The sequence below is a fragment of the Copadichromis virginalis genome, linkage group LG1 (genome assembly GCF_057382275.1).
Source record: "Copadichromis virginalis isolate Kocher_CV1m ecotype Utaka linkage group LG1, C_Virginalis_male_GT1.1, whole genome shotgun sequence".
In the NCBI taxonomy this organism is placed as follows: domain Eukaryota; kingdom Metazoa; phylum Chordata; class Actinopteri; order Cichliformes; family Cichlidae; genus Copadichromis; species Copadichromis virginalis.
In genome coordinates, this window is record NC_140618.1 from 16,292,366 (window position 1) to 16,305,724 (window position 13,359).

Genomic DNA, 13,359 nt, shown 5'->3' on the forward strand with positions numbered 1-13,359 from the left:
GACACAGAACACTACAAACATCAACACATTTAAAATACTGTTTAATATCATATCATTTCAAGCATACAAAGAGAAAAATATGACATTTCATCTGAATAACAGGCCTGCACCCAGTTAAGGCTCTCACTTTTTTCCTCAGTTAAAGAAATGTTCATAGAAATTACGTGTTAGAGTCTGACGACTGAGAAAACTTCCAGCATTTAATGAACTTCAGTGTCTTCTGGTGTCAAAAATTCTACTGAAACAGCACATTTGACAATGATGTCTGTCAGTTATTGGTTTCACAAAGAGGACATCTCTCACAGACACTTGATCCTTCATAGACAGAGACTGGAGCTAGAAACATTTTCCAGCTTTAGTGAGTTTGTACATTTGTTGAATGGAAGAAAACATTTGGTTAGATCTGTAGCACAGGAACAAGATGGTTTTTTTAGTTTTAACGCTGGAGGTCAAAGCTTACTGGGATACTTTCAGTGCTAGAAGGAGTTCTCACATCTGTCTTAAATGCTTAAAACATCAACAAATGCTGATGTCAGTTTTTTGCTCTTCACTGAAGCAAAATGAAAAGGTTCTTCATTTCTTCTTCTTTTTCCTTTTCCCTTTGTTATTACTCTGATGCTCCAGATCAAGTGCCCTCTGACTGCTGTTGTCTTGCTTCTGATCTTTAGACCATTCCCTCTGCAGCTGCTGGAGCAAATCGGGCGTCAACAGCCCGTCTCTCACCAGACGACTAGCCAGAGAGCTGTCCATCATCTGTCCTGAGGCTCTCTGTCCCCTTTGACCTCTGCTTCCAGTCAAAAAATGTGTGCTGCCAGTTCCCCTTCCTGTCTGGCCATGCCTGTTGCTCTGCGCCTGCAGTGGGTCAGTGACTGTTGTGTCAGAGGCTCTGATGAGCCGGGTGATATTTCGCACACCCTGCTGGATGATATCATCAAGTTCCCGCTGGATTTCTCTAATTGAGGCAGTATCTGGAAACATGTCCATGAAACGGTAGCTGCGGAGGCACGTAGACACAGATAAAGAGGATTAATATGGCAAAACTGGAAATTACGACAACAAAGAAGAGTTCATACAAACAAACACATCGTGATCGCATATTAAAAAGGCATAAAAACAGGTGAGGCAACTTGCCAAAGGTGGAAATATAAAGCTACCTTAACCAGAGGTAGAGATCCAACACGTCATGGACAGCTTCCAGGTGAACCAGGTCTTTAATGTTTTTAGGTGGAGCCAGAGGCCAGCTGATGTGGCGACAGACCCAGTCAAACGTCAGGGGTTCGTCTCGACTGAATTGACGGGCAAACTGGAGAAGAAACATGATTGATCCATCAACAGTGCAGATGACATGCTGTACACACTCAGATAATAAAGTAAATGTTAAACGTATACTTTATTTGTGTTGAACACAGTTTTAGTATTTATTATCTGATCACAGTTTTATTTACAGAACCAAATTACCTTCTATAGGTGCATCGCTATTGCTCTAAACTAAATACTCGGAGCCTTAGCACACACAAACAATAGAAATACGCAGAACTTAACCCTTAACCTCAAAGGTTGCTCATTCATGGGAATTTTATCTACTCTTGTTTTATCAGTTTGATAAGACCATAAAAAGAATCAGGTGTGACAGGAGGGTTATTACACCAATGCCTCACTGGGTCAACTTCCTTACCCTCGTTTCATCATTTTTACTCTCCTCATCAGCACCCTCTACTGCTCACTCCTGTCCTTCCACCATTAACCTTAAATCTCTGCAGCCTTCTAATGTTTACATCCACTCACTCACCTTAAGGAAGGAGGTACATACAAAAGGCTGCTTTTTGTTGATGGGAGCAGTGCAGAAGACGTAGCGTGACCTCAGGTTAAGCGGTATGTGCTGAATCATGTCCGCCAGAAACTTAAAGTCGTCAATGTTGCAAACAAAATACAAACCGTCCACCTGAGAGAGGCTGACAAATATGTCCTGAGAAGGGGGCGAGAGAACGAGAGCATTTACAATCTTGAATAAGACGTGGCTTTAAAATGTCGAACAGTAAAACTGAAATACAAAACGTGCATTTTCCTTTATGTACCCATTCACAGCTTAAACACATTTGTATTAGGGTGCATTTTGCTTCATCATTTCAGCACGCATGCTGGACTTTAAAAAGGAAAGTTAGCTATTAGCGTCTTCAAAAAATAATAAAGAAATAAACTAATGACGATCCTTTGCTTTTAGTTTTAGCGGGTCTGCGCTGAAACACAAAACAATATTTAACTTTCATTTTTGCTACAAAGGGGAAACTGAAAATATTAGTGCTGTCAATAGATTAAGAAAAATTAACCAATTAATCGCAATTACTTGATCAATAGCCTGGTTGCAATTACTTTTTTTTAATGTCATATTTAAGCTTGTAACTGACATTTATGCAATATAATGAAGTAAATGCAGAACAAACAAAGAATGTGTGCTTAAAAAGAGAATTTGAATAGTTTTCTTCAATCTTTTAGCAAAGGTTAAAAATGCGCATGCAGTTAAAACTTTTAATCGCGTTGACTGTGATGGCGGATAATCTGCGTTAACGCGTAAAAATACTTTTATGCTACTAAAAAATGACAACAGTTTTGTCATGAAAATGTTCTTTTATCAAATTATTTCATGTAGTGTAATATAGAAAGGATACATGCAGCAGTCAGTTGTATTTGTTTACATTTAGGCATTTCAGATCTTAAGTCTTAACCAGACTTAAACAGACTTTTTCAGGTGGTTTCACAAACTGTTGAGGAAAAAAAAACAGCGACTAACAGTCCCAAATAAAAACATGCAGCTCCTGAAAAATTCACACTACAGTAAAATACCAGCTTCTGTTTCAATCTAAAGACTGCTCAGGCTTTATTTTACCACATTACCAACTATTTAACCCATCTCAGTAAACTCTACTCACTGATGAAGACCATGAAATGTAGCTGGAAAACTACAAATCTTTCCCCCGTTTTTATGTATTTATTTTTTATTCTGCTGTTTGAAGGTCTATAATGAACATTTCAATTCTCGCACTGATCACTAAACGAGTGGCTCTACTCACAACAAGGTTGGACAGCGTTGCATCGGGCAGATGGTAAGCAAACATCTCTATCTGCTCTGCAGTTGGATGGAGTCCTGCAGTCTGAGGCAATAAATTGGAGAATAAAATGAGAAAGATGTGTTATTGCAGGAATGCTGAAAGTAGATTTTGTGTTTGTGTGTAAAATGATCACCTCTATAGGATCGACAGAGTGACTGAGTATTTCTTTGAGCACGGGGAGATCGTCTCTGTGCATGGTTGTAACTTCTCCCTCTTTAAACTTGGAGGAGAACCTGCAACAGGTGGCAGAAGATGGAGTTTAATATAGTGGCCTAACAGAAGCTCAAAGGGATTGTCTGCATTGTTGTATCAAAGGAGGCTGACCTCCCAGCACGGCCAGCAATCTGCAGAGCCTGAGAAGTGCTGATGGTCTCCATCTGTTTCTCCCCTTTCTCATTAACGTTAGGCTTCACCAGACTGTTGAAGATGATGCGTTTTATACTCCTGGAGCGAGAGAAGGGGCGGTAGGGTGAAGTAAAACAGAAAGGTAAGCACACAGATGAACAATATCCTATATGGCAGAAAGCATGCAACCACTTGAAAGAGAGAGAAAAAAAAAAAAAGATTGATATGGCTCTAAAAATATTCCATAAAGTATGTTTTGCACTTACAGGTTAAGCCCCATGCCTATAGCATCTGTAGCAACCAGAATCTTGCAGGGGTCATCAGGGTCATTAAATTTCTTTGCCTGGGACAGCTTGGTGCCTGTAAATCAAAATTTTGACATTTAACCATTTTTCTCCTAAAAATTGACTAAACTGACTTATTGGCTCAGTTCTACACAAAGGCATACACTCACTGGCCATTTCATTAGACAGACCTCTTCAGGTGCTCATTAATGAGTTGCGTTTACCCATGTTACGCATTTTTAAAAATGTCATCTGGTCTTTTGAGTCACCAGTTTTGCTTGGACGTTCATTGGATGGTTGGGTCAGAATTTTGCATAAGCAAGACAAAACCATGGATGCATCCTGCCTTGTAACAATTGTTCAGGCTGGTGGTCGTGTTATAGTGTGGGGGGTATTTTCTTAGGCCCTTAGTACCATCTGAGCATTGTTTGAATGCCTGAGTACTGCTGCTGACCATGTCCATCCTTCTATGATCACAGGATACCCATCTTCTGATAGCTGCTTCCAACAGAATAAAATAAAGCTCAAATAATCTCAAACATGATAGTGAGTTGACTGTTCTCATATAACCTCTACAGTCCACAATCCAACAGAGCACCTTTGGGATGTGGCAGAACAGGAGATTAACATCTCGGATGTTCAGCTAATAAATCCGCAGCAACTTTGTGATAAAAAGCTCTTCTAGCACCTTCTTTGATCTATGTCATGAAGAATTAAGACCGTTCTGAAGACAAACGGGGCTTCAACCCAGAACCAGAAAAGCGTACCTTAAGAAGTGACTAATGAGTGTAAGCATTCAAGTGACAAATATAAAACCACTTAGATACTCACCTGGAGGTAGGCTCCCATAAATTACAGCACATTCTTGCCCTCTGGCCTCGATCTGCCTGCTAATAGAATAGATGTCATTTTTACTAAAGCACACGATGCAGTCTCCTGGCCTCAGGTTGTCTAATGACTCCACAGCATGATCCAGTATTGAGAAAGGAGTTAGACGCTGGTAATTGTGAACCTGCAGAGAGAAGAAGACTGAGATGAGATGAGAAAAAGGGGATCGCCAATGATGAGGTTAGAAACATCAGCCAAAATCTTTTCTTTCAGATGTCGCGTCCATCACAGTCTCACCTCCACCTCCTCTCCAGTGGTGAACATCAGCTCTTTGATAAAGTCTATGGCTGCAGGTTCCCCACACACGTGGATCTCCTCTGCACAGAGACCTGCACAAATGCACAGAATAATAAAGTAATTTAGGTTTAAAAAAAATAAAATAATAATTACGTTTCTGAGTATGTTGTACAAACCCAGCAGAGCTCTGGTCCATGCCCATCCTCTGGAAGGATCTCGGATCATTTGAATTTCGTCGATTACAGCAACCTCATCTATAAACACATAAAACTGAGGTCAAAATCTACCTTTTAATCAGTTAACATACACAAAATTTCAATAACTACCTAATATGAATCGATAACCTCTCCATTTTCTTTTTAAAAAATATATTCATTTTTTCAGATTAAAAGAAATGTATCCTTTCTAGAGCAAGGTTTCAAACTTCATTCAGAGCCATCCTTTATAGTTTAATCATACGTGGTTATAAGGGGAATATTTGTTTCCCGTGACAGATTATTTATTAACATCACAGAAACTCAGGTCAAAGAAAGAATATCAGAACAGTATCTAAAATATTGAACTGTATGTAAAGAACATTTACATAACGATTATCACACTTACACGGTGTAGTGACGCTGCACATCTCAATGGTGCAGGCCACATGACCAGCTGCTCGACCCTCTGGGTCCACGAAGGTCCTCTCCTCTCCAGTAACCAGGTCACATGGTACACCCTGAAGCACACAGAGAAAGTGCAATTAATGTCAGTATTAATAGAAACTAAGACACCTTGAGAACATACACAATGTGACCTTTCTCCACACACAAACACACTAGGACACATGAAAAGACTGATGTTTACACAGGAGCACAGTTACGTACAGCATCGTTGCTCTTCTCAAAGATCTCATGGGCCAGCAGCTTCAAGGGGCCACAGTACACACCAGACTTAGCAGCCAGGTAGCGTTGGATGGCATGGTAGGTTTTACCACTGTTAGTTGGCCCAGCGTGGAAAATCACCTTCCTCTGGATGGCACGAGCCTCGGGGTACCTGGCGAGCACATAAATATGGTTTGGTAGCGGAAGCCAGAAAGCTTCTTTTAATGCGACGTGTGTGGCGTTTGGTCGGGTTTAAAATACACACCAGTTGGCCGGGACCCTGAGGTCTGAGATCTTTCTCAGGTCATCCATACAGTCCAACATGGGAAAGATGTGCTTGGCATGACGCATGAAGTATGGATAGATGTCATCTATATGACCTGAGAAAAGTCAGACAGAGGAATATTTCTAAATATAACGGTCACTGAACAAACAGTTTCAACCAAGTAACAGTTACTCCATAAAGAGACAAACCTGCTCCACAGCAGATGTCGTTGAGGATGATGTGCAGGTCGGCAGGGAGCGACGTCATCTCTAGGATATACTTCCTGAAGCTGATGAAGGCCTGGTGGAACAGACGAGCTGCATGTGCATGGAGAGAAAACGGATAGCCAAAGATATCTGGTGTTAAATCTGTGCAAATTTCCCCGCTTGTGTAAATTTACAATTATCTTCCTAGCTATTCATTCCATTACTTTCCCATTGTTATGAGTATTGGATAATCCACTAAGTGTTGTCAATCAATTCTTTTATGCTGACAAAGAGAAGTTCCAGTCAAAAAGTTGTAGTCAATCATGATAACTAATGAGAAGATACTAGGCGTTGGCCATGTTATGTTAAAAGACACTGGAGAACCTTCAGCACCACTTATTAAAAGATTTAAGTGAGTCTATATATATTTCACCCTATGTGGATTAGAGAGAACCCTAAATAAATTCAAACCTTGATGAGTGTATGTAAAGTTCTGACCACATCTGTATATAACCTATTTGTCAACATATAAACAAGGTTATTAGACAGAGGAAATCTCTTTCTGGCATATGATCACTGGCTTGTGGCCTTCCATGGCTAAATACACACGATCAACAGATGAGTTTTTTTTCCCCTCACCATCCAAACCCGAGTCCGCTGCCAGCTTCTGCATCTCTTTCCTTTTGTAAAACCGATTCAGAACCTTCAGCAGCTCATCTGAATCACAGACACAAACAGCAGAGACGATGTTGCATCATCTGAGAAAATAACCCCCACCTTTATAATCATTCGCAACCAATAGAACAAGTATACACTTTAATAAAAAAAAAAAAAAATGTTAAAAAAACAAAAAACAACACCCAGTATTATCTTGTACATTATTAAGTTCAGAGTAGTTTAACTGACCAACTTAGGTTTCGTTTACTCACTTTTATCCAGCGGCTGGGTGAGCTCTATTCCCACACCGCCGTCTGCCGAGGCGTCTGCCTTCAGGGAGACGGGGACAAACAACGAGGTGTCCGGAGGTTTCGGAGAGGAGCTGTTAGATGAAACATCCCTGCTCCAGACCACTGTACCGGGTCGATGCTGTCCCTGTAACAAACTAGACCCAGAGGACGCATGACAGCTGCTGGTGGTGATGCGAGGGGTCCGGGAGTTAAAGTGACGCTGAAGCCGAGAAATGAAACAAACACAGCGGTTCACCGACATGTCGGCTGTGGGCGAGATCCTCAAGGACTACACAAAAAGTTTGCCAGGCTCACTCCATACGGCCAGGTAAGTGTGAATAAATGGCTCACACAGCAACAGAGGACGGTCAACACACTCCTCTTCCTGACCTGCTGGTAGCACAACGTGCTGCAGGACCAGTCCGTATATAGGCCCCCACATATGTGCCTGAGTAAAAAGAAAAAAAAATAAATTTCTGTCGAGATTAATGATTGTATAATAGATGGACGACATGGTGTCACTTCCTCAAACTGTACTAAAACCAACAAATAAATCGACAGTTTATGGGGAATATTATGTCACATACTTGGAGTTAGAGTCTGCGCAGTAGTGGTTTGGGGTGAAGTCGCTCCCTCCCACCAGTAAAACTGTTAAATGTGGATGGTTAAACTCCCTTCTCTAAGTTCCTGTTAGTAAATGATTTAATTTTTGATCGACATATTGGTTTGCTCTGCCTTACAGAAAGTTGGCTACAGCAGGATGATTATGCTAATTTTAATGAATCAAGGGTTAGAGTTAGATTAACTGGCAGAATCCTAGAACCACGGGCTGAGGAGGGGGAGTGGCAGCAAGTTTTCACTTCTTTTTTCTTTTCTTTTTTTTAAATCAACCATAGACCCAGACGGTTTTAATTCTTGTGAATGTCTTACTCTTAGCCTTGTCCTCTCTAACTGGGAACACTGATAACCAATTTTATTTGTTGTTATCTATTCCCCACCTGGCCTTTACTAAGATTTTCTCCTTCTCACTGTCTCTTTAGTACTTAGTTTAGGTAAAATAATTACTGTTGACGAATTTATCCATGTAGATGAAAATGACAGAATCAATACAGCATTTAATCTAGTATTAGATTTATTTGGATTCTCGCAAAATGTAAAAGAGCCCACCCATTGGAGTCTGGAGCTTGTTCTGACATGTGCCATAGAAACTGAATATTTAATAGAATTCCTTGAAACCCAATTTTGTCTGATAATTTCTTAATATCGTTTAAATTTGCATTAATGGATTACACAGCAATGGGGAAGACATTTTATTATAGTAGATGTCTTTTTGCTGTAACCAAATGTAACAATATAATTTCTCTACTGTTACTTTCTTCAATACAGTGTGCCAACACAGTCACAGAGCTCTGTTGAAACAAGCTTTCCTTTAACCCTAACTAGTATTGACTTCACAAGTTTCTTCACAAACAAAATTTAACCATTAGAGGAAAAAAATATTCATAATCATCTCACAGATGTATCATTATGTTCAGCCTTTACCACAGGCCTTTAAGGTGGCAGTTATTAAACCATTAGTTGAAAAGTCCTCACTTGACCCAGTTGTCTTAGCATCTAACCAGATCCTTACGCTGAATGGCATTGTCTTGATCTACGGTAACATTGTGAGGAATCGTGGAGTCATTTTTGTGTAGTTAATGTGTTGTGTAGTCGTTGTTTTGTTTTGTGTGTCAGTGAGGGCACTAATGAATGTCACATAGGCAGAATGCAACGTGAACACTGTCTCCAGGTGGAAAACAGAAAGAGTGATACACCTCCTGCTGTCAGGCCTGCAGGGTTTCTCCCTGTGGTGTTCTTCTCTGTCTTGTGGTGGACATTTTTATTTTTTTACTGGCGCAAATAATTTGTGGGGCATCTTATTGTGATACCTGATTGTTCTCTCATTAAGTAGTTTTTTTTTTTTTTTACTTTTAACTAGTTTTAAAAATGTACAATTTATATTTGCATTTCAGGTTATGAAAATAATTTACTAAACATGTCTGTGGTTTCAGTAAAAAGAAAATATAAGTACTACTAGGATTTTATGTTTTTGTGTGATTTCAAATCAGTTGTGTTAATACAGTATGTTAATGAAAAAATAACTGCAAATTCAGACATGTGAGGTTGTGCTGAAAAGAATGATACCAAGCAAGGCAAGGTAAAAAACAACAACAACAACAACAACCAAAAACAAAACAAACAATCAAAAGTAGCCAGAAATGGCCAATTATATTTTGGACCTCAGAATATTAATCCAACAAATCATGAAAAACTGTGTTAACACCTTTTAAATGTTCTACTTATTGGGTACATATTTATTCATTATACAAGCTATACATTACATAATATTAAAATTCACATGTTTAATGTAACTGAAATGTTTCATTATGTGGGCTACATGAATTAATAAAGAAGTTATAGACTATATTTATATGAAACATGGGTATACTTACTGCATTTTACTCTTTATAACCATATGTAACACCTACATATGTGTTTAAAAAAGGCTTTGATTTTGTTACCCCATTTGATTTCCATGCCACCCTTGAAAAACTTCTCTAGATCTGCCTGTTTTCACAAAGTATATAGTCAGGACTGGATCAGGTGACTCTGAATCCTCCCTTAGTTACACCACATTAGGCTTAGGCTGCTTGGGGCTTGCATTGAGTCTTTCTTCTTCACTCAGCTATTTCAATCATGATGGGCTTATATACCACTCTGCATTAAATCATTGGTTATTATTAATCTCTGATGCTCTTCCACAGTGTTTCTTCTGTCCTCTCACTTTCCCCATGACCCCCAACTGGTTGCAGCAGTTGGCTGCCCCTCCCTGATGTCACAAACACTTCACATGATTCCCAGATAAAGCACAGAAGCTCTGGACTTCTACATAATGATGCTATATTCAGTCCTGTAGAAACTTATATTATTAAAATGTATATTACTGTCTCTTGATTACCTTATGCCAAATAAAACTAAATATTACAAAACACTGTTCTACATTAAAGTTTTTAGTTCAACATACAAGTGAAGACCTTTGACCGTCTATCAGATTTTATTTAATGTTGTCAGAGAAAGATATCATTTCACTTTCATGAAGGGGACTACATGTCAGTGTTAAAAGCAGAAGCCGTCTGTGATCAACAGCTATCTTATACACCAAATTCAGTTACTGTTTATGCTCCTGAATGTAAAGAGCAGCGTGTAAATGGTCAAAGATAAGGATATATACACTATTACTGCCAAAGCTATTTGCCTTCACACACATATGAACTTGAGTCCCATCCCATTCTTAATCCATTGGGTTTAATATGAAGTAGGCCCACCCTTTGCAGCTATAACAGCTTCAATTCTTCTGGGAAGGCTTTCCACAAGGTTTAGGAGTGTGTTTATAGGAATTTCTGACCATTCTTCCAGAAGTGCATTTGTGAGGTCAGACACTGATGTCGGACGAGAAGGTCTGGCTCGCAGTCTCCGCTCTAACTCATCCCAGAGGTATTCTATTGGGTTGAGGTCAGGGCTCTGTGCAGGCCAGTCAAGTTCATCTACACCAAACTCATTCATCCACGTCTTTATGGACCTTGATTTGTGCACTGGGGTGCAGTCATGTTGGAGCAGGAATGGGCTATCCCCAAACTGTTCCCACAAAGTTGGGAGCATAAAATTGTCCAAAATGTCTTGGTACGCTGAAGAATTAAGAGTTTCGTTCACTGGAAGTAAGGGGCCAAGCCCAACTCCTGAAAAACAACCCCACACCATAACTCCTCCTCCACCATACTTCACACTGGGTACAATACAGTCAGACAAGTACTGTTCTCCTGGCAACCGCCAAACCCAGACTTGTCCATCGCATTGCCAGACAGAGAAGCATGATTCACCACTCCAGAGAACACGTTTCCACTGCTCTAGAGTCCAGTGGCGGTGTGCTTTACACCACCGCATCCGGTGCTTTGCATTACGGTTGGTGATGTAAGGCTTGGGTGCAGCTGCACAGCCATAGAAACCCATTTCATGAAGCTCTCTTCGCACTGTTCTTGAGCTGATCTGAAGGCCACATGAGGTTTGGAGGTCTGTAGCAATTGACTCTGCAGAAAGTTGGCTACCTCTGCGCAGTATGTGCTTCAGCATCCACTTCCCCCGTTTTGTAATTTTACGTGGCCTCCCACTTCGTGGCTGAGTTGCTGTTGTTCCCAATCGCTTCCACTTTGTTATAATACTACTAACAGTTGACTGTGGAATATTTAGTAGTGAGGAAATTTCACGACTAGACCTGCTGGACAGATGGCATCCTATCACAGTACCACGCTGGAATTCACTGAGCTCCTGAGAGCGACCCATTTCTTACAAATGTTTGTAGAAGCAGTCTGCAGGCCTAGATGCTTGATTCTTTTTTTTTCAATCACTTCCTGTGGCCACGGAAGTGATTGGAACACACAAATTCAATGATTTGGATGAGTGAATACGTTTGGCAATAGAGTGCATCATGATACCAGTTACATTATTATATCATTCCTTTGTTTTTGTCTTTAACTTTCTCATTGAAACAGCTTTTGACCTTTTTTATCAGTTAATTTTGGATTTACAGTAAATTCACTACAATATTAAATGAGTGTATTCAGCATTAACGGTTAAAATGTGGGAAGATTTGTCTGCTGTCACTGGATCGTGCTGAAGTCTGAATTTGAGGGCAGCTCCTGTAATCACAAACAGAAAAGAATCATCAATCAAATGTGAAGTTTATTCCTCAAAGCTGAAATGAAGTTTGATCCTTCTCAGTCCTCACACACTTCAGGTTCATAAGTTCTGAGCTTACATTTTTTTCAGTCTACAGTTTTGCTGACAGCTAACAGGTGGACTGTTTGTTAAAAAAAAAAAGACAAAGCTCTATAAATATAAACAGATTATCAAGTATAATATTTCACCTTCGAGTTGTTGATTTACAAAGATGAGCTGATGGGACAGGTTTCCAATCCTGGTTTAGTTGTGTTGCTGCATCAGGGTCATCTGCAGGAAAACTCAAAGAAACATATGGCGGTTTTATGACCACGTTTGAGCTGTTGCTTTAGCATTGAACAATATATATTAACGATTCATATTATTTCTCTCAAAGGATGTAAGCTGCACAGAGTACGGCACATGTAACTGTGTTAGCAACAAACTGAGATATTAGCTAGAGACTCGAGCTGATATTACAGGCAGTTTGTGAATGAATTAATACCGTGAGAATATTTTCAATCCCCTCAATATTTCATCTTTGGTGATTACAGCGTTTAATCTGTTCATGTGAGGTTGTAGAAGTGCATGACACGTTTGTTGTGTTCTAGTGTTACTGTTTGGAGAGAGGAAGCTGTAGAAGAGTCCAGCTCACTCATGTCACAGTAATGCATGATTTAGACTTCTGCAGGGAGTCCGCAGAACTAAGGGAAACACTGGTTTGTGACTGAGTAGTGGTGTGCAGGATTGGAAATTTTGGTATTGATCTGATACCAAGTAATACAGGGTAATATCTCTAGCAATATCTCTAGTAATATCTCTAGCAATACATATCTGTATTGCTGATACCAATACAGATATGTTTTTAGCCTCTAAACGCCTCATCTTAAACTACCTGCAGCCGGTTTGATCATCCTTCAGCTCCGTACAGTCAAAGCAATAGAGCTAATGTCTGGACTACAGCAGATACTTTAATTAGCATCAAAGCACAAGAGAGTGATTTCTGTATTCAGGGTAAATTCATTCATGTGCACAGATTAACTACCGAACAACAGCTTTCTCCCAACTGCTCTTCTTAGCTAGCTAAAGGCGTTTGTTACTGATTAGCGTAGAAACACATTTAATTCACCCAAAAAGTGCAACGACGCCTCAGGACCTTCTGTCGGTTAGTCCGGTTTACTGCAGACCACCTCACCTCAGTTTGAACTGCCCCTGCTCTAGCTTCTTCTTCGTTGGAGGTCAATGCTGGTTGGCAAACCACACTTACAAGTGCATTACCGCCACCTACATGAGTGGATGGTGGACCTGCTGGGTGTTTCCCTCTTCAGTGCAGTGCAGTTTAAACCTGTATGTCCTATTCTCAAGCGAGTAAATAACATCTCTTCCTCTGGGTTCCTTCCATATCCATAGAGTTAAATTTATTAAGAAAAATGTTTTTCCAACAAGTTTTATGCATCAACTTATCCAA

The 13,359-nt window shown here is 40.0% G+C and overlaps 1 protein-coding gene across 1 annotated transcript; it reads right to left on the bottom strand.

Annotated features, from left to right (window-relative positions):
• Window positions 1-24: 24 nt before the first annotated feature.
• On the bottom strand, window positions 25-7,808 carry supv3l1 (SUV3-like helicase). The gene is made up of 17 exons (XM_085452704.1): window positions 7,727-7,808; window positions 7,122-7,587; window positions 6,832-6,909; window positions 6,196-6,303; window positions 5,987-6,101; window positions 5,725-5,893; window positions 5,465-5,576; window positions 5,038-5,115; window positions 4,862-4,953; window positions 4,568-4,748; window positions 3,719-3,812; window positions 3,432-3,551; window positions 3,241-3,340; window positions 3,069-3,149; window positions 1,790-1,966; window positions 1,155-1,303; window positions 25-994 (listed from the first exon to the last, which is right to left on the bottom strand). The coding sequence occupies exons 2-17, from the start codon at window positions 7,399-7,401 to the stop codon at window positions 574-576; spliced, it is 2,355 nt and encodes a 784-aa protein (XP_085308830.1). The 5' UTR covers window positions 7,402-7,587; window positions 7,727-7,808; the 3' UTR covers window positions 25-573.
• Window positions 7,809-13,359: the final 5,551 nt, after the last annotated feature.